The sequence below is a fragment of the Euleptes europaea genome, chromosome 18 (genome assembly GCF_029931775.1).
Source record: "Euleptes europaea isolate rEulEur1 chromosome 18, rEulEur1.hap1, whole genome shotgun sequence".
NCBI lineage: Eukaryota > Metazoa > Chordata > Lepidosauria > Squamata > Sphaerodactylidae > Euleptes > Euleptes europaea.
The window spans coordinates 11076369-11103073 of record NC_079329.1 but is presented as its reverse complement, the minus strand read 5'-3'; the positions used below and the strand labels follow the sequence as shown (position 1 = coordinate 11103073).

General features: G+C 52.5%; 1 protein-coding gene across 2 annotated transcripts; it reads right to left on the bottom strand.

Moving 5' to 3' along the window:
- On the bottom strand, nt 1-24039 carry DBP (D-box binding PAR bZIP transcription factor). 2 transcript variants are annotated; one of them, XM_056863187.1, is made up of 4 exons: nt 23877-24039; nt 13206-13541; nt 5430-5650; nt 1-638 (listed from the first exon to the last, which is right to left on the bottom strand). In XM_056863187.1, exons 1-4 carry the CDS (start codon nt 24037-24039, stop codon nt 423-425), a joined length of 936 nt encoding a protein of 311 aa, XP_056719165.1. In that variant the 3' UTR covers nt 1-422. The 2 variants fall into 2 exon arrangements, with proteins under 2 accessions (XP_056719165.1, XP_056719166.1); XM_056863188.1 differs by lacking the exon at nt 23877-24039 and adding an exon at nt 20943-20992.
- Between the last annotated feature and the right edge of the window lie 2666 nt (nt 24040-26705).

The window sequence follows — 26705 nt, the reverse complement described above, 5'->3', positions numbered from 1 at the left end:
TGAATTCTGGCCTTCGGGCAGAAAAGCCTGCCCACGAGCCAAACTTGTGTGTGTCTGTGTGTTTGTGTGTGTACACGCACACAATAACATCTTCCAGCGTGCTACAGAGCCCTTGTGTGTTCGGTGTGTTCCGTGTGCCTACAATGCCCAGTTCAACATCTTGACGTCGCCGCCCTCTCCTTGGCGAGGGTCGGCGTGCGTCAACCCGGAAAGTCTTGTCCCTTCTGTCGTGCACCCGGACCGCGAGAGTCCCGCACGTGGGAATCGCCCACCTCGGACCTTTCCCCTCGTTCCAAACATCCGTTGTTTGATTATTTGTTTGCCCGGTTCGGGAAGACGGGGATCAGGGTTGAAAACCAGGGTGGCCCCACCGCCTCGGCGACGGGGCAATGGAGAAGAGCACGGCATCTGGGCCGTGGGTTTTACAAGGTGCCGTGCTGCGATTCGTACTTGGAGAGGATGCTGCGGTAGCGGGTGAGTTCCTGGCGGATGTTGGCCACCTCCTGCCGCAGGACGGCATTCTCCTTTTCCAGGAAGGCCGCCCTGACGGTGATCTGGTTCTCCTTGAGGCGGCGGGCGTCCCGTGAGCGTTTCGCCGCCTCGTTGTTCTTGTACCGCCTGTTCCAGTATTTCTCATCCTGGCCCGACAGGGAGGCAGAAGGGAAGAAAAACATGCGAGGGGTCAGAGACAAGGCACTGATATGGTGTACAGGAAAATACAACGTTGTCCCGGAAACCACTAAACACTTCTTAGGATTCATTTGCCAAAACCCTGGACACAAAAGGATTCTCAAGTAGGCTCCAGTGGGAGCCAGCGTGGTGTAGTGGTTCAGAGCGGTGGTTTGGAGTGGTGGACTCTGATCTGGAGAACCAGATTTGATTCCCCACTCCTCCGCATGAGTGGCGGATGCTAATCTGATGAACTGGATTTGTTTCCCCACTCCTACACAGGAAGCAAGCTGGGTGACCTTGGACTAGTCACAGCTATCTCAGCTCCACCTACCTCACAGCATGTCTGTCATGGGGAGGGGAAGGGAAGGTGATTATAAGCCGGTTTGAGTCTTCCTTAAGAGGTAGAGAAAGTCAGCACACAAAAACCAACTCCTCTTCTTCTTCTCCCATACAGACCTCCTTATTTAGCATCTACAAGGGTACTGCATCGGCTAGTGGATTTCTTCTGTGAGCCAGTAACTTTTGAAGATTTCCTTGCAGGCTTCCCAAACCATTTATTTGTTTACTTCATTTTCTTTACTTGTAATGGGGCGCCAAAGCAACTTATGTGAGTCTCCATTTTACCCTTGCAACAACCCTGTGAGGAAGGCTGGGACTGTCAGTCTGGGCCAAGGTCACCCAGCAAAACTCCATCCACGGCAGAGTGGGGATTTGAACCTGGGTCTCCCAGAGCCTCCCTGGGACACTCCAGCCAATACACCACACTGGCTCTTACCGGTTTAGCACTACGCCAACCTATCCATCATTCCTGGAACTGTTCTAGACTACTGATGGCAAACCTTTTAGAGACCGAGTGCCCAAACTGCAACCCAAAACCCACTTATTTATCACAAAGTGCCAACATGGCAATTTAACCTGAATACTGAGGTTTTAGTTTAGAAAAACAACTCATACATTAACAACTTTTGTCCTACCTTTGATTCACCTCTGCTGTACATGCGTTGGACCTATCTAGTCCAGCTCCTGTATCTCACAGTGGCCCACATCTATAATAAGGAGGTAGCACATACCCATCAGGGCTAGTAACCCGTGATGGACTTCTCCTCCAGAAATTTGTCCAATCCCCTCTTAAAGACGCCATCACCACATCCTGTGGCAAGGAGTTCCACAGGTTAATTATATGCTGGGTAAGTGGGTGTTCCTCTTTTAGTAGGGGATTTCACTGAAAGGTGAGAGGGGCTGCAAATCCCACTCCCCTCCAGTTATGCCACACTGTGAGCTATGCTCCCCTCCAACCTAGCTCCTCTCCAACCCCACCATGGGAATCACCTTTGCCACAGACTCAACAGGCTGCCGTCCACACCGCACCCTCACGCCGCATGTGAGCTGCCCAGCACGTGAGCCACCCTGTGACAGGGGAGGGAGGAAGCGCTCCCATCGGGCTGCTGGGCAGAGGGGCAGGCGATGTGAGAAATGCCCTAAGGCGCGCGTTGAGAGGGGGAGGGGAGCAGCCCGGCCCCGCGTCCCTCTGGCTTTCTAGTAATGAATTCAGGCAAACTCTGTGCTGGGGCGACGGTGCACATGCCCACAGAGAGGGTTCTCAGTGCCCCCTCTGGCACGCGTGCCATAGGTTCGCCACCACAGTCCTAGACCCTTGCTAAGACTTCTGTGTCTGAGCGTGTGCAGAATGCCCTTCCCTTGCTCTGCAGACATTCCCTTCCCTTGCTCTGCAGACATTCCCTTGTGGTCTTGAGACACTCATTGTCCATTTTTGCCTTTAAAAAATTAAGCACACCCCTGCAAGGAAGGGCTCTTTCAAAACCTACTTTTGTATGCTAGTTAACAACAGGTTTGGAATCTGATCAAATGCAGTTTCCCAAAGGGTGCGCAGATACTTCCTGAAGTGCACCCGCTTACCTCCTTTCGTGAAACTTGGGAGCACACGCATCTCACTCTTCCTGAAAGACGCACGCAGTCTCGGTAACCACGCATTACAATCATGGACTTGGGAAACAGGTCCACACCCATTCGCACATTTCCCTACCAGGCGCACCCTCCCACAGTACTGTCAGCCTGCAAAACAAACACACACACACACACACACACAAAGCACTGCTCAACCCCAACGCAAACATTCACTGCCCTCAAATGGCCACACTTGACACAAAATGCCCCTCAGACACAATCAGACCCCGCCCCCCGACAATGCAAGCGTAGAAACCTATTTCCCCAAAACGTGAAAAGTTCACGCGCATGGAAACAAGGACAAATTCGTACCGATCCTGCCTCCCAAAGCGCAAGAACTCCACGCTCTCCAACCCATGTGAAATCATTAACCACATGCACACATTATATGTATTTGCTAAATACATTTCTGCGTTTTGTAACAAGGAAAACGATAAGGGCAGACAAGCTTGCCTGCCACGAGGGAACATCCTTCGACCTGGGCAACCCAAGGGGAGTATGGCATGTGTTGTAGGGTGCACGTGCCAATGCTGAGACCCAAGAGACCCAGAAGTGCCCAGAAGTACTTCACACAAGGGCAGACTCTAGGACCTGCCCTGGTATCTACAACAAAATGAACGGGCTCCTTAGCAAAGGCTAAGGAAAGGGCTCCCCAGTAGGAAAACAATTGTTCCCCCCAAGAAATTCAGTTCTTACAATGTCTGATGATACTCACACATAACGCATACTTTACCTCTGGAACTCACTGTCACAAGATGCAGTGGCGGTCACTAGTTCAGATATCTTTTGAAAGGACATTAGACACGTTCGGAGAAGCCAAATGGGGCCTCCATGTCCACAGGCAATATATTGGGGGGTAACAAAAGGGGGAGGGGCATTTTCAGGGGGGAGGACACACACTCATCTGATTGGCCACTGTGGAAAAGAGGCTGCTGGACGACATGGATTATTGGTCTGATCTAGCACAGCTTTATGTTCTTATTAATTAAAAATTATCTCACTCGCTGGTAAATATTTCTGCAGTAAATCAACCTGTGTATTGATTTCTTATCTACCTGAGCTGGAACACGTGTGTACGTACACGTCTGTCACACAAACATAGTCCCCACGGTCTATTTTGACTGTTGACTGCACAAGGAACAAAACCAACAGGCGTTTTTAGCCATAAAATTTCCAGAATGAATAGCGCTGCTTGTAATAGATTTCCACACATGGGAAACTCTGGTCTTCTTCCGAGAAGCTCAAAGTGGTGTTTTAGCCTCACAGCAACCCTCCGAGGTAGGTCAGGCAGTGAGATTTCCCCGGGGGCCCTCAAGGCCACCAAGGATTCAAACATGGAGTTTCCCTCATCCAAGCACAACTACTGTATACACCGGGGACTTCCCAAGGATCAGGCAGCAATGCGGCGCTGGTATCACAAACTGAACACTGCCATGAACAGTGTAACCAAAGCCTGAGGGAAGAAAAGCACATCGCTAAATTTGCTTCCCCCCCCCCCCTGGCTACATGCCATTTTTGCACTGCAAACGGCAGCTTTTGGATGGAAATTTTGAAGAGTTGTTGTTGAGTTGATTTTTTTATACGCCGACTTTCTCTACCACTTAAGGCAGAATCAAACCAGCTTACAATCACCTTCCCTTCCCCTCCCCTGTGAGGTAGGTGGGGCTGAGAGAGAGTGACTAGCCCAAGGTCACCCAGCTGGCTTCGTGTGCAGGAGTGGGGAAACAAATCCAGTTCACCAGATTAGCCTCCACCGCTCATGTGGAGGAGTGGGGAATCAAACCCGGCTCTCCAGATCAGACTCCACCGCTCCAAACCACCATGCTTAACTACTACACCATGCTGGCTCTCTCCACTGGGGGCACTGGGAGGAGTTAAAATGGTAGGATTCTCCAACCAGATCCTCAGTGGGCTACACTTACATGCCAACAACTGGGCCTAAATACCAGCAAGTAAACAGACATCAAGTACCTAGAAGTTCCAAGTTATTTATACGGCTATCAGCCGTAGCAGCTCCCCTTTTGAAGGATTCCTTCTCACGTCTTTTTCAAAGGGACAGGCCAGTCTACCGAGAAATCGTGTGACTAAATCCTGTAGGCGGGGCTGGGCGTGGGCAGCGCTACCATGGCAAGCAGGACCCCGCCCACTCCTACCAGCAAACTCTCACCCATGGTGATTATGCAGTTTCATTAGGCAGCCGATGCCGACACAACGTGGCCTCAACTATCGTTGTTATTTATTTGCTTAATTTTTATGCTATCTTCTCCTACTTCCCTCAAATAAGGGGTTTGTGTGGCCTCAGAGGTGGGATGGGGTGCATGTACCAAGTATTCATACCTCCTGAAACTGATTACTATTAGTAATAATGGATGCTAATCATGATGCATGCCTATTCTCTCCAGGATCAGAGGAGCATGCCTATTATATTGGGTGCTTTGGAACACAGGCAGGACAATGCTGCTGCAGTCGTCTTGTTCGTGGGCTTCCTAGAGGCACCTGGTTGGCCACTGTGTGAACAGACTACTGGACTTGAGGGACCTTGTTCTGATCCAGCAGGGCCTTTCTTATGTTCTTATGATCACCAAGTAATCAAACATACATTCACCTCATCATGTAATCAAAGACACATTCATTTTTTGGTAGGAAGAGAGGATCAAGCGAGTGAAAAAGCCCTAGATTCTTGGCCTGATTTCAACCGGGGGTGTTTGTGTGTGTCCTGGAACCAAACCCCTCTTGGCAGGACATGGCTAACCAAGTGGGGGTCCCGATGAACAACGTGCCTCCAACCTCACCTTCTGATCATCCGGCACCTGTATTTTCCGGGCCTTTTTCATAATGGGTTGCGGTTTCAGCTCCTCCTCGGAGAACCGATGCTTGCGTGGGTCAAAGGTCTCATGCCCCGGGATGCTGGAGAGCGCCAGGTCAGCAGGGTCAGGGTCAAAGTTCATGAGAACCTCCACAGCCTCCGGGTCCACGGGACTGGGCGTGCTCCGGGACACGGGCGTGATGGGTCCTGAAAGAGGCGGAAAGGAAAAAGAAGTCCAGGTTGAGTTTCGCACGTACAAATAAGAGCCACAAGAGGGCGGCAGAAGCCGAGGCGGAAATCTGCAGTGCAGGTCCATCGGATCTCCTCCTAAAATCTTCCGCCCGCGTTCATACATACAGTCCCGTATATTCACCCCCACGTCTGCCTGCTTCACCTCCATCTGCTTAGAAAGCTTTATTTTGTTTTACAGATGTTACATCTCACCTTTCTGCCCTCACAAGGGCCACCAAAGCGGCTTTAAAAGCCACGTGGGGGTGGGGGAGACGGCCTCGGGGCTGTGTCCTAAAAAGGATGGGTGCGGGGAGGGGGGCTCACGGCTTCACACCCCGCAGCGGCACACAGAGCGACAATAAAGTCTTGTGATGCAGCTGACCAGCGGAGAATGGGGGGGGGAAATCACTATGAACCCATTCTGGAAAGCAGCACCCTAGAGCATGCAACGCCCACCAGGCCATGTGGCTTGTGTAATGCCTACCAGATGGGGAGGGGAGGGATTCACGCAACCCCCCCCCTGCAAGAACAGGTGCTGTCACGCAACCTTTGGCGCTGCTCGCAGGAGGGCTGCCCCAGCATCTTGAACTCCCCCCTCCCAGTCTCTCACAGCAACCCAAGGACTTTCCCCCAGGACACCCCTCTGCTCTCAGAGGGGCAAGGTGTCCATGGTTGAACCTGCCCCCCCCAAAGACAGTCTGGTCTTCCCCTGCTCCTCCATACAAAGGACCTTTCCTTGACCTGCCTGTCCTGGCAGAGAATGCAGAAGACATACCCCCCCATGTGTACGCAACCCTCTGAGCCCGGCCTTTGGTTGGGGAGGGCGGGGTATAAATTTAAATTTTTTTAAAAAATGATAAAAAAAATAATAACCCCCCACCCCATGATTAGTCCCCTCTCTTTGAAGAACTCAGGCATCCTGGCTGCCTCTGCCACCCACTAGACCTCTCCCCCTTCCCCATCAGAAAACCCAGGCGTCTGGGCCCCTGTGCGCCCTTCCCCCACACCAGGCCCCCTTTCTCACTGGAGAACCCAGGCGTCCGGGTTCTCTCCCCCCACTCCTCTCCTTCCCCATCAGAGAACTCAGGAGTCCGGGTTCCCTCGGCCTCCCACCCGCCAGGCCCCCTTTCTCACCAGAGAACCCAGCTGTCCTGGCTTCTCCCCCCCCTTCCTCTCCTGCACCCCGGAGAACCCCAGGCATGCAGACTCCCACCCCCCACCCCATCCTGGTGGGGGGACCCAGGCGTCCAGGCTCCCTCTGCCTCCCACCCACCCACCAAGAGCCCCCTTTCTCACCGGACAACCCAGGCGTCCGGGTTCTCTTTCTCCCCCCTCCTCCCATTAAACTCCCCCCTTCCCCATCAGAGAACCCAGGTGTTGGGATGCTCTCGCTCTCCCCACCCCTCCCATTAAACCCCCCCTTCCCCATCAGAGAACCCAGGAGTCCGGCCTCCCTCTGCCTCCCACCCACCAAGAGCCTCCATCTCTCTCTCTCTCTCTCTCTCTCTCTCTCTCCCCTTCCCCATCAGAGAACCCAGGCGTCGGGGTGCTCTCTCTCTCTCTCCCCTCCCATTAACCCCTTCCCTTCCCCATCAGAGAACCCAGGAGTCCGGCCTCCCTCTGTCTCCCACCCACCAAGAGTCCCCATCTCTCTCTCTCTCTCCCCTTCCCCATCAGAGAACCCAGGCGTCGGGGTGCTCTCTCTCCCCCCCCCTCCCATTAACCCCCCCCTTCCCCATCAGAGAACCCAGGAGTCCGGCCTCCCTCTGCCTCCCACCCACCAAGAGTCCCCATCTCTCTCTCTCTCTCTCTCTCTCTCTCTCTCCCCTTCCCCATCAGAGAACCCAGGCGTCGGGGTGCTCTCTCTCTCTCTCCCCCCCCTCCCATTAACCCCTTCCCTTGCCCATCAGAGAACCCAGGAGTCTGGCCTCCCTCTGTCTCCCACCCACCAAGAGTCCCCATCTCTCTCTCTCTCTCTCTCTCTCTCCCCTTCCCCATCAGAGAACCCAGGAGTCCGGGTCCCCTCTGCCTCCCACCCAGCACCCCCGCCCCTCTCTCCCCGGAGAACCCAGGCGTACCCACCCACCCACCCACTCCCGGCCTTCCTCTCCCGCACCCCGCTTTCTCACCGGAGAACCCCAGGCGTGCAGACTCCCAACCGCGCCCCCCAACCCTGCTCCGGGAACCCAGGCGTGCGGGGACCCCCTCCGCCCCTGCCTGACCTGCCTGCGCGGCGCTCCCGCGGCGCAGCTGGGACATCTGGGCGTCCCTCCGGGCGGCGCAGCCCGCCCGCCCCGGCCGCACACCGCAGCCCCACGTGCGCGCCGCGCGCCCCGCCCGGCGCCCAGCTGCCAGCTGGCCCGCGGAGGGGAGGGGAGGGAGCGCCGCGCAGCCCGCCCAGCGACATGTGCTCGCAGAAGCAGGGCGAGGAACGTGAGCCGGAGCGGGAGGCGGCCTCCGTGCACAGACACGAGACCCGCCCGGGCTCCCCAGGCCAGGCGGGGCCGCCGGCCGCGCAGAAACACGGCATTCCCCGCCGCCTGGCACGCCACCCGGGCAGGCCGGGGGGGTGCGTGGGTGGGGGGCACGCCGGTGGGGGGCTCGCCTGCAACCTCTTCTCCCCAGGCCGAACATCTTGGGTGGAGCTGTGGAACCCAGGCAGGACGCTGCTGCTGCTGCAGCCGTCTTAGACCCCCCTACTCTATGCCCAGAAGATGACCCAGAGGCCCTCCCTCACATGATGTGGCACAGAATCATAGTTGGAAGGGATCCCCGGGGTCATCTAGGCCAACCCCCTGCACACGTTCATAGAATCACAGAGCTGGAAGGGGCCACCAGGGTCATCTAGTCCAACCCCCTGCACACGTTCATAGAATCACAGAGCAGGAAGGGGCCACCAGGGTCATCTAGTCCAACCCCCTGCACACGTTCATAGAATCACAGAGCTGGAAGGGGCCACCAGGGTCATCTAGTCCAACCCCCTGCACACTCATAGAATCACAGAGCTGGAAGGGGCCACCAGGATCATCTAGTCCAACCCCCTGCACACGTTCATAGAATCACAGAGCTGGAAGGGGCCACCAGGGTCATCTAGTCCAACCCCCTGCACACGTTCATAGAATCACAGAGCTGGAAGGGGCCACCAGGGTCATCAAGTCCAACCCCCTGCACCATGCAGGAAATTCCAAACTACCTTCCCTCCCCCCCACACACACCTAGTGACCAGAAGATGGCCAAGATGGGGGGAAATGCCCATCTAGAGAGCGGCAAACCCAAGGCAAAACCACCCATGCGTAAATTCATAGAATCAGAGTTGGAAAGGACCACCAGGTCATCTAGTCCAACCCCCTGCACAATGCAGGAAATTCACAACTACCCACACACACACACACACACACACCTCTAGTGACCAGAAGATGGCCAAGATGGGAGATGGGGAAGCGGCAAACCCAAGGCAAAACCACCCATGCATAAATTCATAGAATCAGAGTTGGAAAGGACCACCAAGTCATCTAGTCCAACCCCCTGCACAATGCAGGAAATTCACAACTACCTCCCCCACACACCCCCAGTGACCCCTACTCCATGCCCAGAAGATGGCCAAGGTGCCCTCCCTCTCATGATCTGCCTAAGGTCATAGAATCAGCATTGCTGACAGATGGCCATCTAGCCTCTGCTTAAAAACCTCCAGGGAAGGAGAGCTCACCACCTCCCAAGAAAGCCTGTTCCACTGAGGAACCACTCTGACTGTTAGAAAATTCTTCCTAATGCCCAGACGGAAACTCTTTCGATTTAATTTCAACCTGTTGGTTCTGGTCCGACCTTCTTGGGCAACAGAAAACAACTCGGTACCACCCTCTTGTCTGTGGGCTTCCTGGTGGGCCACTGTGTGAACAGACCGGTGGGCCTTGGTCTGGTCCAGCGGGGCTTTTTTCTTATGGAGGATGGGGCTATCCATGGCTACTAGGCAAAATGAATACTAGTCATGATGCATACCTGTTCTCTCCAGGATCAGAAGAGTATGCCTACTGTGGAACATGGGCAGGATGGTGCTGCTGCAGCCATCTTGTTTGGGGGCTTCCTAGAGGCACCTGGTTGGCCACTGTGTGAACTGACTGCTGGACTTGATGGGCCTTGGTCTGATCCAGCAGGGCTTTTTCTTATGTTCTTACATTCTTAATCTAGTGCCGTTTATGCATGGGAGGTTTTGCCTTGGATTTGGCTTGGATGTGCCGCGGGGGGTGTGTGTGTGTTAGTGGTTAAGAGTGGTGGTTTGGAGTGGGGGATTCTGATCCGGAGAACCAGGTTTGATTCCCCACTCCTCCACATGATGCCGCAGAGGCTAATCTAGTGAACTGGATTTGTTTCCCCACCCTTACACACTAAGCCAGCTAGGTGACCTTGGACTACTCACAGCTCTTTTAGGGCTCTCTCAGCCCCACCTACCTCACAGGGTGTCTGTTGTGGGGAGGGGAATGTGATTGTAAGCTGGTTTGAGTGGTAGAGAAAGTCGGCATATAAAAAACAACTCCTCTTCTAGATGCATATTTTCCCCATTCAAATTCTCAGAAATAAGACCCCGTGGAGAGTTTTGAGAATTTGTTTTTATATGCCAACTTTCTCTACCACTTAAGGAAGAATCAAACCGGCTTACAATTACCTTCCCCTCCCCTCCCCACAGCAGACACCCTGTGAGGTAGGTGGGGCTGAGAGAGCTGTAACTAGCCCAAGGTCTCCCAGCTGGCTTCATGTGTGCGCACGTGTGTGTAAAGTGCCTTCAAGTCGCAGCTGACTTATGGTGACCCCTTTTGGGGTTTTCATGGCAAGAGGCTAACAGAGGTGGTTTGCCAGTGCCTTCCTCTGCACAGCAACCCTGCTATTCGTTGGTGGTTTCCCATCCAAATACTAACCAGGGCTGACCCTGCTTAGCTTCTGAGATCTGACGAGATCAGGCTAGCCTGGGCCACCCAGGTCAAGGCGGCTTCATGGGTAGGAGCAGGGAAACAAATCCAGTTCCCCAGATTACCGTCCGCCGGTCATGTGTAGGAGTGGGGAATCAAACCTGGTTCTCCAGATTAGAGTCCACAGCTCTTAACCACTGCACCAGGTAGGTAGGCTTCCTATCTTCCTGAATCCTCTTTCAGGAGCGATAGCCAGTATGTTAAAGGGGTGGGGGAAAGATGGAAATCCAGGTTTCTGGATTAGGAAAACGGGAGGAGACAGATATATAATTGGAAAACACTATATACCTTGTCAGGGAAAGAGGGAGGGGGTTGGGACCCAGGGCTCCAGGGTAGTACATCCTATGTGATTCCTGCCTAAATCCATTTATTTCAGTTGGCTCAGGCTGGAGTAATTCTGCAGGGAACTGCACTGTTAAGACAGTAATCCCTCCACTTGCCTACAGGCCCGTCCTTGTGGTTTAAGGAGCACCCAACCTTGGCACTCTGTAGAAAACACCGCTCCTTTTTAATTGCATGTCGTAAAACACCAGCAAGGCCTATCTCTATCCCAGTGGAACTGAGCTGGGAGATGTAGCATGGAGCATCTTCTCGGCTGCTATAAAAATAGCTTCTCTAGAAGTGAGCATCCAGGTCAGGAATCCCCAAACTGCACAAATCTTATAGGCCTCAGAATAATTCAGAGAGGATGGAGTCAGGCTGTCCCCAGTGCTTTGCTTGTCCAATATATTTTTCTCCATAACCACAAATGCTACTCTCCCAACTCTGTGTTTCAAACAAAACTCAAACGTCTCCCGATAACCACCTTCCTCTGATGATTTATCAGACCGTATCAACACCACAACTCAGAACAGATGCTGGAGACAGACATTCAAAAATGAATGATAATATCAAAATGTTGTGTTTTAAAACACCCCCGCATCCCATAAAGAAGGGGGGGGGGGAACCCTCTGCCCTTCCAGTGTGAATCAAAGACACAAAAAGTCAAGGAACTAAATTTGGTCACCACAACCTGAAGCTGTCATTGGAGCAGCTATGTCAACTCCGGGGATTCTCATAACATTTTCAAGAAATAAAAAATGGATTTTAGAAGCGTTTGGAACCTTCAAACTGGAAACCAAACCCCCTTCCAAGATGATTTTGCCCCAGCCGTCTCAAAAGTACAAGTCTCCAAAGCACAGGAGATTAAAACACACACATACCAGTTACTTTGGTTATTTACAAATGTTTCTCTATATGATTTGAAAGTGTTAAAAAAACTCCCCCTACCCTTAACATACAACACAAAGCCACTGGGGGCAGGTGTCTGACTGAAATCCTAAAATATTTGCACCTAGCTTAGTGAGCAGCTAGAAGTTTACATTTCTCACCAACAAACATGGAGAAGATTAAAAACAATCTTGTTACACCCATAAAGAGCAAAAATTGTGTTCTGTTCCTGAAGACAGAGGGACTAGGAAGACAGATATTTCAGCAAGGGGGGGAGCTATAAAACATCCCTCCCTGCCACCAGGAAAAGGCTGCCATTCCTATTGCAACCAATGGTTGGTCTAAAAGCTATATTTACTCTTTGCAATTACGGAGGAGATTAGAAACCACCATGCTCTCCCAGGGAGGGAACTCGAAACTGCCCTTATTCTTTGCAGCTGTGGGGAGGGCACTAGAAATGACTTTCTCCTTGTCAACAGAGTGTTGAGTGCTAAGAATCTCCTAGTATCCAATGGAGATAGTCAAATTCAAAATACTAGAACAAAAAAAAAATCAACATTTTTGCAGGGACCTGGGAGATTACAAGGAAGACAGGAGATAGCGCCGGCAGAGAGACATCTGTGGACGGGGCGGAGAAGATGCTTCTTGTGCCGTGCCGTTTGATGGCCTGCAGTTTGTGAGACTCCGCCAGACAATATCCAAGCATGTGCCATCTTATCTGAGCAGTCCCAAGAACCAGAAGCTTCCATCAACAACTCCATTTTACTATGATGAATTTTGCGCCAAGTGCCAGCTTCCTCCTCCTATCTGCTTGGACATGTAGAACTAGGATTGGATTAAAAGCTATGATTCTTCTTCTTCTTTTGTCTTGCAGGACAGAGAAAGAGCTAGCAAACAAAGGGAGCAACGAGACATTGCATGCAAATGCATGTAAAGAAGCCCTGGCTTTAAAAAAACAAGTGAAAACTAGCTTTGGGAGGCTTTGGATTGAGCAAGGAAATGGTTAAGCACGTGCTTCCTTCTCATTCAAAACCCTTAAGGCTGTTTTTCACTTTAAATTACAAAAAAAGAAAAAGGAAAAAAAGAAAAACTGGCCTTGTTTCATGCATACAACCTGAAGTTGGCTCCAGACTCCAGCAACCCAAAGGAAATTACAATATGACTTTCCCCACTGCAACCACTCAGGGGACTAGAAACTGTCTCCTTGCAACTTTAGGGCTATTTCGCACACATAGAGGCCAAATTATATTCAATAGGTCTTCGCAGCTACCCATTTTATAACATTAGGTGTACATAAAAGGTTTTTAGGACTATACATTTCCCAGCACTGCCTCCCCACCCCCAGGGACACCACAGGTTACCTGTCTTGCTGCTGTGATGGTCGTAATCACTACCCACTAGGCCTTCGCCAGACGAGGAGCAGATCGAAGACGAAGAGGCGCATGAAGCCGGGCGGCTAAGGTCTACCACGACCCCGCTGGAAGGTGACGCAGTGGGCTGGCTTCCCGGCGAGAAGGACTGATGGGCCGGACTTGGCGGCAAGCCGTTTTCCAGCAAAAACTCGTCCAGGTCGACATATTCAATCTCGTTGTAGGGCAGAGTGCGCTCCCACAGGAGGGACCCCAGGTAAGCACAGTGCCCGGGTCGTGAGATGCTGAGGTCATCCTCCATCTTCCGTTCCTTCTCTTTGATCACACCTGAGATGGAACAGAAAGGCGGGGGACAGATGGAGAAACACATGTCAATGAAAAAGGTCAACTGGGTTAGAAACAGGAGATGGGATCTCTGTGAACTTTAAGAATGGAGACCGAGTGGGATCCAGCAAGGAGAAAGACAGCAAGCTACAGTGAAAATGGGAATCTCTGGAGCTACAGCTAGGCCTGACTCTTTCCTGTACATTTTGAGATGTGGTCAGTTTGAGATTCACTGGACAGAGAAACAATGGGGCATCCAGAAAAACCACAGCACAATTCACTGATAAAATTCCTTCCATATGAGTTCCTCTTCCTGATATTCAGGTGCTCTCCATTGGGAATGTTTTTAAATTTCACAGAGGCATACTCAATAATAATCCATCGACACATATTTAAAACATTTCATTGAATTTATTTCTACAGCTGTTTGGGGGGCTTCTATTTAGTGCTTTTATTCACTATTCATTTTTATTCTTGTATAGTGTAAATATCCTCTCTCGTAAGCCATCCTGAACACTTAAACAAGAACGATGAAGTATTTGTATATCAACTACATACAAATAAAATGTGCAGAAGACAAGGCCTCCACCCCCAAAAGCCTTATAGGCTAAATCCCAAAAGCGGGGGAAACCTGTCAGTGAGGAAAGGTAGATCAACGAGGGCTGAGAGTCAGTATAGTAGCGCAGGGTGCAGACGGGCAGGCAGGGAGAATTAAGGGGTTAAGCCCCCAAAAAACATATTTTGTGGAGAGCCAAAATTCATGTCTTGTCTCTGTTTATGCCACTTTCACATGCACCTAAAAGGTAAAGGTCCCCTGTGCAAGCACCGGGTCATTCCTGACCCATGGGGTGACGTCACATCCCGACGTTTCCTAGGCAGACTTTGTTTTTTTACGGGGTGGTTTGCCAGTACTCATTTCACCGACCTCGGAAGGATGGAAGGCTGAGTCAACCTTGAGCCGGCTACCTGAAACCAACTTCCGTTGGGATCGAACTCAGGTTGTGAACAGAGCTTTTGACTGCAGTACTGCAGCTTAACACTGCGCCACGGGGCTCCCTCACATGCACCCGCCCCGAAGCTAAAATTTATCCTTCCAGGAATGGAAAATTCGCCCTAAATTTAAAACGCCAGCCCAATACAAACTTTTAGCATCCCTCCAATCTGCATTTACACTTTTGAAATGAAAAGACCCAAAGGAGATTTTGCTGAGGTGAAAGCACAACCGGAGCTTTTGAGTGACGTGTTTTCCTTGCCCCAAATCCATCGCGGACCTAGTTCAGAGAGTGTGCCTATGCTGAGAGGATTACAGGAGTAGGCCCTGTTCCCGGGTTCTCCGAGGAAGGGTGCCTAGCAACACGCAAGTGCGAGCAACAGTCACTTAGCAATCTGCTGTGAAGCCTGCGAACCCGTGTTGTGCACATTTAGCGCAACGATAACCCAACTGTCAAACGAAAGAGGGAGAGAACGGAGGTTGCACCGCTGAGGTAGCCGGACAGGTTGTACCGATGCGGACTTCAGAATAAACGAACGTGGAGTTTTGAAGGGAGTAACTTTGGTTCGTGCCGCAGCTGGATGTGGGTTTTTCCTACCAGATGAGGGGGAAAACGGAGGAGGAATGAGAGAACGGCTCAGAGATCAGCAAGACTGTCTGTGCCCGCACATGGCTGCGTGCAACTCACGAACCCTTGGGCATTGCTGTGTCCAGGATTTCGGCTGTCCTCGGACACCCTCTTTGGGCCGCCGGAAGGGCTCCTCATCAAGGGAATTGGGTCGCAGTGAATGTCTGCTTGAAGTCTTAAGCAATTTCCATTGCTTGGTTCATGGCATGTTGCATACAGTTGCCATCTGCGATCCAGATTTGTCGTATGATATCGTTTTATCATCCATATTATATTGTTGTTAGTGCCCTGACTTGGGGCTCCAGTTGTATTGCGTGTCGGTCGTGTGTATTACACTGCTCTTCCTGTGTTGGTTTTAGCTGCGTAGTCTGCCTCGAATCTCAGTGACAGAGGCGGACTATAAATCAAGTAAGTAAATCAAAATGCTTTGCATCTGAGAGGGCTGGAAATGACTGGGTTATTGGGGCAATGGGCCTGAGCCATTTTGGAGGCTACCAGACTTTGCCAGTGTCTGGAGCCAGGCCTAACCCCAAGCAATCCAGCCAAGGCAAGGGGAAAGTGCACCTTCCTTCTCTCCTCTGTATGCTATTTTATTTTACTTCATTTACACCATGCCTTTTCCCCCAACGGGGAAGAAGAAGAAGAGTTAGTTTTTATATGTCAACTTTCTCTGCCACTTAAGGAAGAATCAAACCGGCTTACAATTGCCTTCCCCTCCCCACAACAGGCCCCCTGTGCGGTAGGTGGGGCTGAGAGAGGTCTGAGAGAGCTGTGACTAGCCCAAGGTCACCCAGCTGGCTTCGTGTGTAGGAGTGGGGAAGCCAACCCGGTTCACCAGACTAGCATCTGCTGCTCACGTGGAGGAGTGGGGAATCAAACCTGGTTCTCCAGATCAGACTCCACCGCTCCAAACCACTGCTCTTAACCACGCTGGGGACCCCACTACACCACGCTGGGGACCCAAAGAAGCTTCTGACATTCTCCTCTTCTCCATTTTATCCTCACAACAACCCTGTGAGGGAGGCGAGGCTGAGAATGTGTGGCTGGCCCAAGGTCACCTAGAGAGCTTCCATAGCCGAGTGGGGATTTTAGCTGGTCCGACACTCTTAACTACTACAGCACGCTGGCTCTCTGCACTAATGTGTATCGGCCTCAGTGTAAAGCTTTCTCATGGTACTTTCTTTTCACCTTACACCTCTGTAGACTGGGTACTGGCTGTATTTATTAGTTACCTACGCTGTTGTAGCTCCAAGCCCTGAGGAAGGCAACAGTACAAGACTAAAATATAAATACACTCTATAGGGACAGCGGACTGTGTATGTAAAATCATAGAATCATAGAGTTGGAAGGGACCACCAGGGTCATCTAGTCCAACCCCCTGCACAATGCAGGAAATTCACAACTACCTCCCCCGCACACACCCAGTGACCCCCTACTCCATGCCCAGAGGATGGCCAAGATGCCCTCCCTCTCATGATCTGCCTAAGGTCATAGAATCAGTATTGCTGACAGATGGCCATCTAGCCTCTGCTTAAAAACCTCCAGGGAAGGAGCGCTTACCACCTCCCGAGGAAGCCTGTTCCACTGAGGAACCGCTCTGTTAGAAAATTCTCCCTAATGTCTAGACGGAAACCCGTCTAGATTTAATTCCAACCAGTTGGTTCTGGTCCGACCTTCTGGGGCCAACTTGGCACCCTCCTCTCTATGACAGCCCTTCAAGTACTTAAAGATGGTTATCAGACAGACAAGAAATAGGCAGGTGGGTTAGACAGCTATCAAGGTACACAGGCGGCATGGGAGGTGGGATGCTGACAACCCCCGCCAGGCGTTCCTCTCTTTCCGATTCCTGCAGTGTTTTGCCAGCAAAACGTGAGCAGTTGCTTCACCCCGGCTGACTCTGGCTCGGCCACGCTTCATTGGGCTCTTCCACCGCCACTTTTCGGCTCATCCACACACCCCCAAACCCCTCAGGCTCTCCGCCATTCCTCTGCCCTGGCGGGGCCACAGAGCAACAGAGGGGTCATTTAGTGCCCCTTAGGGGTAGATCCAGGTGGCACACACATTCACTAGGCATTGATTTTTTCCCTCCAAGGTCAAACCAAGGGTCAGCCTGGAAAAAAGGAAACACTCAGGAGATTCTCAGGAGAGCCAGTGTAGTGGTTAAGAGCGGTGGTTTGGAGCGGTGGACTCTGATCTGGAGAACCGGGTTTGATTCCCCACTCCTCCACAGGAGCGGCGGACGCTAATCTGGTGAACCAAGTTGGTTTCCCCACTCCTACACATGAAGCCAGCTGGGTGATCTTGGGCTAGTCACAGTTCTCTCCAAACTCTCTCAGCCCCACCTACCTCACAGGGTGTCAATTGTGGGGAGGGGAAGGGAAGGTGATTGTAAGCTGGTTTGATTCTTCCTTAAGTGGTAGCGAAAGTCGGCATATAAAAACCAACTCTTCTTCTAGTCCTTGGATTCTTTGGCTACTGTGAACCCACGCGCCTGAGCTCCTGTCCCCAAGGTCCCAGGAAATGTCCCCCATCTACTAATTCCCTCCTCCTTCTCCCCCCTGACTGTAACCTCTGGGTCTATCCCTTGCTGAGATGTCTCATTTCTGAGCCAGTCAATTTCACCCTCTTTCTTGCCAGTGCTGTGGCTGCTAGCTTTGCCAAGCTCGGGAATTGGTCTCAGGTGCAGCAAGAGCTACAAGGCAGCATTCTCCAAAAGCCCAACCCTCCACACGAGGCCCAAACAGCGCTGGGAGCGGCATTCCATACCTGAGCCCTGACTGTGCCCGGACACGTGGGAGGGAAGTCCGGGCCCAGCTGACAGGCTGTAGCAACTCTAGCCTGGCGCCCCGAAACTGGGCGAGTCACCCACAACGCCCCACAGACTGCCTAGATTAAACCTGTCAATGGCTTTCAATCATAAACTGCTGTCCAATTTGGAGATGCCAGCTATTCATTCTCTCTTCCCCTCCTTTCTTCCGTTGCACCACAGCCAAAATGTCACAGTGGCTTGGAGGGCAGAGAATTTTCAGGGGACTGGCAGCCGTCAGGTGCCGATTCAAATCCTGTGCCAACCAGTGGACTTGCTAAGGTAGCCTGGGGAAAGCTCTCGAGCCTCAGTTTTCCCCATCTGTAAAATGGGAATAACAATGAACTTTTTTTTTTAAGAAGAGTTGGTTTTTATATGCCTACTTTCTCTACCACTTAAGGGAGAGTCAAACAGGCTTACAATCCCCTTCCCTTCCCCACAACAGACACCCTGTGAGGTAGGAGGGGCTGAGAGAGCTCTAAGAGCTGTGACTAGCCCAAGGTCACCCAACTGGCTTCATATGGAGGAGTGGGGGAAACAAATCCACTTCACCAGATTAGCGTCTGCCGCTCATGTGGAAGAGTGGGGAATCAAACCCGGTTCTCCAGATCAGAGTCCACTGCTCCAAACCACCGTTCTTAACCACTACACCACGCGTTTATTCTCACAACACAATGGGGAGGTGCAATTATTCAAGAGCATTGTACGTGTGCAGAGTGCCCTCAAATCGCAGCTGACTTCTGGCGACCCCAGCAAGGGGCTTTCAAGGCAGTGAGAAGCAGAGGGGGTTTGCCAATGCCTTCCTCTGCAGAGACTTCCTTCGTGGTCTCCCTTCCCATTAGTGACCCCGCTTAGCTTCCGAGATCTGACAAGATCGGGCTCTACCATGCCGCCTTCCCTCCCTCAAGAGCATTAAGGATAGCAAAATCAGGGTGCTGCTGAACGTCTACAATAAGCACGTGTAAAATGACACGTTAAATAATACTTATTGAAAGTCCACGATAGGCATGCGTAAAACGATCCAAGTACATAGAATTATTGCTCAGATGTCACTCCATAGAATCATAGAATTGGAAGGGACCAGCAGGGTCATCTAGTCCAACCCCCTGCACGATGCAGGAGATTCACAACTACCTCCCCCCCACACCCCCAGTGACCCCTACTCCATGCCCAGAAGATGGCCAAGATGCCCTCCCTCTCACCATCTGATTTTTCACAAGTCTGACCCAAAAAAAGTTAATCCCCCAGCTTCCACCAAATGTTCCACTCCAGCATGGCAGAATGGTTAGGGTGTTGGACTAGGATCTGGGAGACGCAGGTTCAAATCCCACCCTTGTCACAGCCGCTCACTTGACCTCGAACCCTGTCACGCACACTCTCAGCCTAATCTCACAGTGTTTTTGTGAGAATGTTGTAAGCAACTTTGGGTCTCCAATGGGGATAAAAGAAGGGGGTAAATATCTAAACCCTAAAAAAGTTATTCTTAATGCAATGCAAATAAAAGACTAGATTGAGGTGTGCAAGAGCTTTGCAAGTTGCAATCCCGGCCTACAGAATCTGCCAGGCCTCAGTTTTCCTTATCTGTGAAATGGGAACAAACAGCAAACCAGGCTCTGTGGGGCTGCTGCAAGTTTATCAGGAAAGCCCAGAGTACAAAGCAATTGAGGAATCATGTACTGAAATAGCACCTTCGGTTCTGTATCTATTGACCGGTTATCGCATGCCCCAAGAAACAGAAACAAGATTCAAGTTCCGCAGGAACAGGCTCAACTCCCATTGGCTGGATTCACCCCCCTCCCCAGCCTTAAGGTGTTCCAGCTCATATCCCTTCACTCTCTCCCACGCAGAGGAACGGTTCTCCCTTGCTCCTATGGAGACAACACACCGAAGCAGCACAGACACCCCCTCAGCCCACACAACTCCTGTGGGGGCAGATGCCTGCAACGGCACATGTGCAAAGTTATTGAACACATGAAGCTGCCTTATACTGAAACAGACCCTTGGTCCATCAAAGTCAGTATTGTCTGCTCAGACGGGCAGCGGCTCTCCAGGGTCTCAGGCCGAGGTCTTTCACATTGCCTAGCCCCTTTAACTGGAGATGCCGGGGATTGAACCTGGGACCTTCTGCATGCCAAGCGGATGCTCTGCCACTGAGCCACGGCCCCTCCCCAATTCTGTCTACAGACGGCACAGAGGTGCCCTCTACCCTATAGCGGGGCCCTTCCAGCGTACCAGCTCTTCCTCCACATAACCTCCCGCCTGCCTGGTGCATTGCTAGCAACAGAATTTAAAAAAAGAGAGGAAAGCATTGCATTCACAGAATCATAGAGTTGGAAGGGACTCCCAGGGTCATCTAGCCCAACCCCTCACACACATTCATAGAATTGGAAGGGACCACCAGGGTCATTATAGTCCAACCCCCTGCACAATGCAGGAAACTCACAACCACCTCCCCCACGCACCCCCAGTTACCTCCTACTCTATGTCCAGAAGATGACCAAGATGCCCTCCCTCACATGATCTAGCATAGAATCATAGAGTTGGAAGGGATCCCCAGGGTCATCTAGTCCAACCCCCTGCACACATTCATAGAATCATAGAGTTGGAAGGGATCCCCAGGGTCATCTAGTCCAACCCCCTGCACACATTCATAGAATCATAGAGTTGGAAGGGATCCCCAGGGTCATCTAGTCCAACCCCCCGCACAATGCAGGAAATGCACAACCACCTCCCCCCAAACACACCCCCAGCGACCCCTATTCCATGCCCAGAAGATGGCCAAGATGCCCTCCCTCTCACGATCTGCCTGTCATAGAATCAACATTGCTGACAGACGGCCATCTAGCATCGACACCCCCCTCCCCACGCTCCCGAACCCCGACCTGCCCCACTGCATTGCCAGTCGCGCCCCCCCCCCTTCTGCAGGTATCAGCTCCTCCCCGCCCCAGCCTCTCCCGATTGCAACCCCCAGGTACCCACCGTCGGTGCGTCCGCCTCCCATCCCGCCGGCCAGCCGGAGTGCCAGCGCCAGCTCGCCGCTGGCCACCCTGTCCCTCCCCCTCCCGGCGGGGCGTTGACCCCGCGCGGCGGCCGGGGCGCCCCCTCCCCCCTGGCTAGGGCCGCGGCCGCCTCCGCCCGCGCGGAGCAGGCTTTTGTGTGTGTGCAAGCGTTTCCCCGGGGCGCGGGGCTCCGGCGCGCGCCGGCACGTTTCGCTCCCGCCCGCCGCGTCCCGTGGCCGGGCTGTGTGCGGCTTTAAGGGATTTGCTGCTGCTGCTGCTGCCTGCCAGCCAGCCAGCCAGCAGATGCGGGCGGCTGTGCGCATGCACCGAGGAGAGCCGCTCGGTGGATCACCCTGGAAAACCCTGGCGAGCTGGCGGCCGGCCAGCGCGGAGGACTCAGGAGCCCTGGCACTCACCTCTCCCCCCACCCCCACCCAGAAAATACGGACTTCCCCAGCCCCGATCCGAAGGAGCCGACGAGATCCAAACGTAGCCAGGAAGGAGCTGGGGATGCTTAGCCTGGAGAGGAGAAGCCTGGGGCCATTTGTGCACGGGGTTTTGTTTTTTTGCCTTGGATTTGCTGCCCTGTAGATGCACATTTTTTTCTCCCCCTTCTCAAAACTCTGCACGGGGGCTTGTTGTTGAGTTTTGAGAACTCTGATGGGGAAAATGGGCATCTACAGTGCGGCAAAACCTCCCGTGCATTAACGGCCCGAGAGGGGATCTGATCACCATCTTCAAGCCCTTGAAGGGCTGTCATAGAGAGGAGGGTGGCGAGTTGTTTTCTGTTGCCCCAGAAGGTCGGAACAGAACCGACAGGTTGGAATTAAATCAAAAGAGTTTCTGTCTAGACATCAGGAAGAATTTTCTAACAGTTAGAGCGGTTCCTCAGTGGAACAGGCTTCCTGGGGAGGTGGTAAGTGCTCCTTCCCTGGAGGTTTTTAAGCAGAGGCTAGATGGCCATCTGTCAGCAATGCTGATTCTATGACCTTAGGCAGATCACGAGAGGGAGGGCATCTTGGCCATCTTCTGGGCATGGAGTAGGGGAGGTCTCTGGGGGTGTGGGGGGGAGGTAGTTGTGAATTTCCTGCATTGTGCAGGGGGTTGGACTAGATGACCTGGTGGTCCTTTCCAACTCTATGATTCTATGAATTTATGCATGGGTGGTTTTGCCTTGGGTTTGCTGCTCTCTAGATGGGCATTTTCCCCCATCCAAATTCCCAAAACTCAAAAATAAGCCCCCGTGCTTAATTCGGATGGGGAAAATGCCCATCTAGAGAGTGGCAAACCCAAGGCAAAACCACCCATGCATAAATGGCCCAGGAGTCATGGCCAGCTCGCCTCCCGCCCCGTTAGTTCATTACACCCCCCCTCCCCAGCCTAATCAACTCTTAAAAAAAAAAAGTCTCTTGTGCTGCCAAGTGATTGAAGTGCGAGGTGCAGCCGCGCACCATTATTTTAAAAAGCAGCTTGTTAAAATCCGGATTAAGAACTCCATTTACCAGTAAAGTGCAATTCTACCCCAAGCCCCTTCCAAGAGCCTTGGTGGAAATAAGCTGGTTTTCTCAGCGCCAGGACACTCCAACCCAAATCTTCAGCAGTCCTGGTTCCCTTCCCCATGTTCACCGGATTCCCTTCTTCTCCCTGACAACCCAGGAGACCTTCCACTCTTACCAACCCCCGTCCCATTAGGGGCCTGCTCCCCCCCCCGCCCCAGAAACCCTGGCTCCCAACTCACTTCTGCACAAACATTCCCCCACCCCACAATCCCACAAGATCCTCAGTAGAGTCCCCTTCCAAGAAGGAAGCTCAGCTCGGCCCTTAGGAATGTGTAGGCCATACATGTAAACATCCCTTAAGATTTCTATGGCTTTTGATGTGGGCCCTTGGAGATTGTTAGGAGACACCCAGGGATTTGGAGGGGGGCTAGATAAAAGGAGGAGGCTGCACTAGAGCCAATGCCCGATTTATTCTACTCTCCTTCTCCAACCCCCCCCCCATCGAACCAGCAGAGGTTACAGGAAGTTCAGGATATGAAGGCCATCTGGATAGGTAGGATGGGAGCATAAATACATTGTGTATCATGGGACAGCCAGGGCTGCATTTTCATGCAGGCTTTTGCAACCCATAGAAGGTGGGTTTGTTTAGCTTCCCCCCCCCAACGAAGGGACTCAGTGAATTTCTGACGGAGGAATGCATTTGAATGACCGCACTCGGGACAGTTGTGCGCACCGGATGAACACCATAATTATGAAGCACAGGCTGGCAGGCATGGGCAAAGGGATACGGGGTAGATACCACGTACACGGTGGACACATAGGCCATTTATGCACGGGAGGTTTCGCCTTGGGTTTGCCGCTCTCTAGATGCACATTTTCCCCATCCAGAGTCTCAAAACTCAACAATAAGCCCTCATGCAGAGTTCTGAGAATTTGGATGGGGAAAATGTGCATCTGGAGAGCGGCAAACCCAAGGCAAAACCTCCCATACATAAATGGCCATAGACAAGAGGGCACACTTTATGGGACGCAGTAATGGCCAGGCGACATGGAAGTGTGCATGAGGTGGAAAAGGAGGCAAAGAACAGGCAAACACCTATCTCATCTAACCCACAGGAAACAGATGGAGTCAAATTCCACATCAGCCAGGCGCATATGCGCAGCCTTTAGCATGCCCCTCTAAAATGGGACTAAAAGCGACCGTGTTGTTTCAAGGGCAAATGCAATGAATGTGCTTTGGAGAAGAAAATACCAGTATGGGTGGGTTTTTTGGGGGGGGGCGGCTATGGATGGACTCAAGCAAAGCAAAACAGACACCGACGCGGGTGGAGATGAGGGCAGCTATGCGAGTTAGGAACCAGGCAGGTGGATTGGGGGGGGGAGGGATATGGGGGGGGGGAAGAGCTGTCACTCACATGAACCCAGGTCCTTGGGCCCCCGGCGTTCGGGACTCTTGACCGGTCCCTGGAGCAGGCTCTTGAGGCTGACCATGGTGGAGCTGGGGCTGGCCAGACCCAGAGGTGGAGAGGCCAGCATGGGGCTAGGTGTGGGGCTAGGCTGGGCCGCGGGGCGGGCCATGGCGCGGAGAGCGAAATCCAGGAGGCGCCCCACCGGCGAGGTCTCTTCTGCTCCGACGGGGCGTCGAGGCGGCGGGGAACCGGAGCGAAAACAGAACACCCCCCCGTGGAAACAGCTGCAGGAACCAGGATCCCCGGATTGGAGTCGGAGCGAGGTCCACCTATCAGGTAGGAAGGATCGTTTGCAGAAAAAGGGGGGAAAGGACGGAGGAAGGTTTTTTTTGGGGGGGGGGGGTTATTTTTTAAGGAAGGCGCGGGGTGGCGACGATGCCTCTTCTTCCACTAGCCTTGAAATAAAGCCTCCAGGGGGCAGGCGATGGCCTCCCCCCCCCCTCCGCGGCTCCAAATTTAGCAACCAACCGGCTTTCAGAGGGATCTCCCAGGAAGAAAGATTTCCTTGCAGGGACTGGAGGGGAGAAAAGGCAAGGGGGGGTGGGAGAGAGAGATAATGCAGGAAATCTCCTTAGATCCAAAGAGATTTCTCAGGAAGGGGAGGGGGGATCCTAGAACAAAATGTTTCCTTCCGCAGGGCAAGTCATCGGCTGCCGTCGGTGAACCTAAGGAGATCGCCTTCCGAAAACAAAAAACGCAGAGGCAGGCTTCCCCCTTGCAAGCAGTTGATCCTTTCCCCCCGCGAAGATCTCGCCGTCGAGGAAGAAACCGAGGCTGATCCCCGCTGCTTCTGGCCGGACCCAGCCCTTAAACGGAATGCGGGGGGGGACCCCCAAAAACCAGGGCTCCGGTGCTCTAAAAGAGTTGGAGGGATCTAGTTCCCCCCCTTCAAAAATGAAACAGAAAACAGATCTCGCTGCTCCACAGGATTCGTCTTGCCAGTTTTCCCCGACAGTTCCCTGCAGCTGTATACATGAAACTGTATATATATGAAGCTGCAGCTGTATATATGGGGAAAAAATGAAAGTATATATATATGTTTTAAATCGCTCTGCTGTCCTCTAAGCACTTTACTACTGCCTCGGGGATCTCGCCCCCCCTCCTTTTGCAACATTCGAACTGGGAGGGGCCAAGCTGCACGGGTGGGCGGGAGCAGCGGGGGCCCCCTCCGCCAATCGCGGCTCGCGGAGCGAGGGATTTGCAAACAGCGCTCCCCCTCCCTCCCGGTTCTGTCATGTGCGCTTGCCATGGGGCAGGTGGGGCTCTGACCTAGATTTGGCCAATGGCGGCGGAGGCGATGGGAGGAGCCTGACCCAGTTTTGGCCAATGGGGAGCCGTCAGAAGGGGGAAAGGGAGATTGTACAGGATTGGGAGCACGTGGGCAGGCACGTGTTGCTGGTGTTGTGATGGGGGGGAGCCGAGCGGGGAGAAAGTTGGGCCTTAAAGGGACCGCGAGGAATAAAATGCGAAGCTGGTGGGCAGATGGCGGTGGGTGCCGTGAATCGACCAAGGGGGCTGGGGAGAGACCTGGGCCATTTTTGCGCGAGAGTTTTTGCCTTGGATTTGCCACTTTCTAAATGCATATTTTCCCCATCTGAATTCTCAAAACTTAAAAATAAGCCCCCATGCAGATTTTCCGCTCTCTAAATACATATTTTCCCCATCTGAATTCTCAAACTTAAAAATAAGCCCCCATGCAGATTTTTGAGAATTCGGATGGGGAAAATGTGCATTTAGAGAGCGGCCAATCCAAGGCGAAACCTCCCGTGCATAAGGGGCCCTAGGTCTTAAATCCCTAGCCACTGCTGACTGGCAAGTGGTCAGGGTCAAAGTACTTCTGTTCCTCATGAACACATGAAGCTGCCATATACTGAATCACACCCTCAGCCCATCAAAGTCAGCATTCTCACGGCTCTCCAGGGTCTCAGGCAAAGAGGTCTTTCACATCACCGACCTGCCTTTAACTGGAGATGCTGGGGATTGAACCTGGGACCTTCTGCATGCCAAGCAGATGCTCTACCACTGAGCCACAGCCCCTCCCCTCAACTGAACGGGCAAAATCTTACCTAAACCACAGGTACCTGTCTTTCTGTAGAGTCACGTCAACATATACAAAATGTGCAGGCAAAAAGGGGCATTTTTATTTCAGCAGAAGGTAGGGTTGCCAGCCTCCAGGTGGTGGCTGGAGATCTTCCCGCTATTACAACTGATCTCCAGGCAACAGGGATCAGTTCCTCTGGAGAAAATGGCCACTTTGGCAATTTGACTCTATGGCATTGAAATCCCTCTCCTCCCCATACCCCGCCCTCCTCAAGCTCCGTCCCAAAAACCTCCAGGTATTTCCCAACCAGGATATGGCAACCCTCACAGCAGGGCTGAGCAGCTATTTCAGAACTACTCTTTAATAGTAAAATGTTCAGAACCAAGGCAGGCTCTTACCAACCCCAATATATCTGATCACAGGGCTGGAAAGGTGCCTACTTGAGGCCCACAGAAAGTCAGTTTGTGGCAGGGGCAAGATTTGAACCCCTCTAGCTCACACCTTGTTCTCGCAGCCACTATGCAACCCCAGTACCTTGTTCTCACACAAAGCCAAGTTGCTAGCCCTCATGATTGTGAGCCTAGCTAGAAATTATGTAAACTGCACTAGGCGGAGGATTCTTTAGATCAAGGTAGGGAACCTCTGGGTAGGTCCCTTTTCCTCCTTCGCCAAGCCCATTTCTTGGTCTTCAACAGATCAAACGCCTTCTCTGTTTCTACCGTCATCATTTCAAT

Excerpts from the sequence above, each read along its gene's own strand:
- DBP (XM_056863187.1), bottom strand. The coding sequence starts at position 24,039 with ATGGCCCGCCCCGCGGCCCAGCCTAGCCCCACACCTAGCCCCATGCTG. Across the intron at positions 5,651-13,205 it reads CCATCACAGCAGCAAGACAG|GACCCATCACGCCCGTGTCC; the intron begins GTAACCTGTGGT and ends CGCCTCTTTCAG. Across the intron at positions 639-5,429 it reads AGGTGCCGGATGATCAGAAG|GATGAGAAATACTGGAACAG; the intron begins GTGAGGTTGGAG and ends CTGTCGGGCCAG.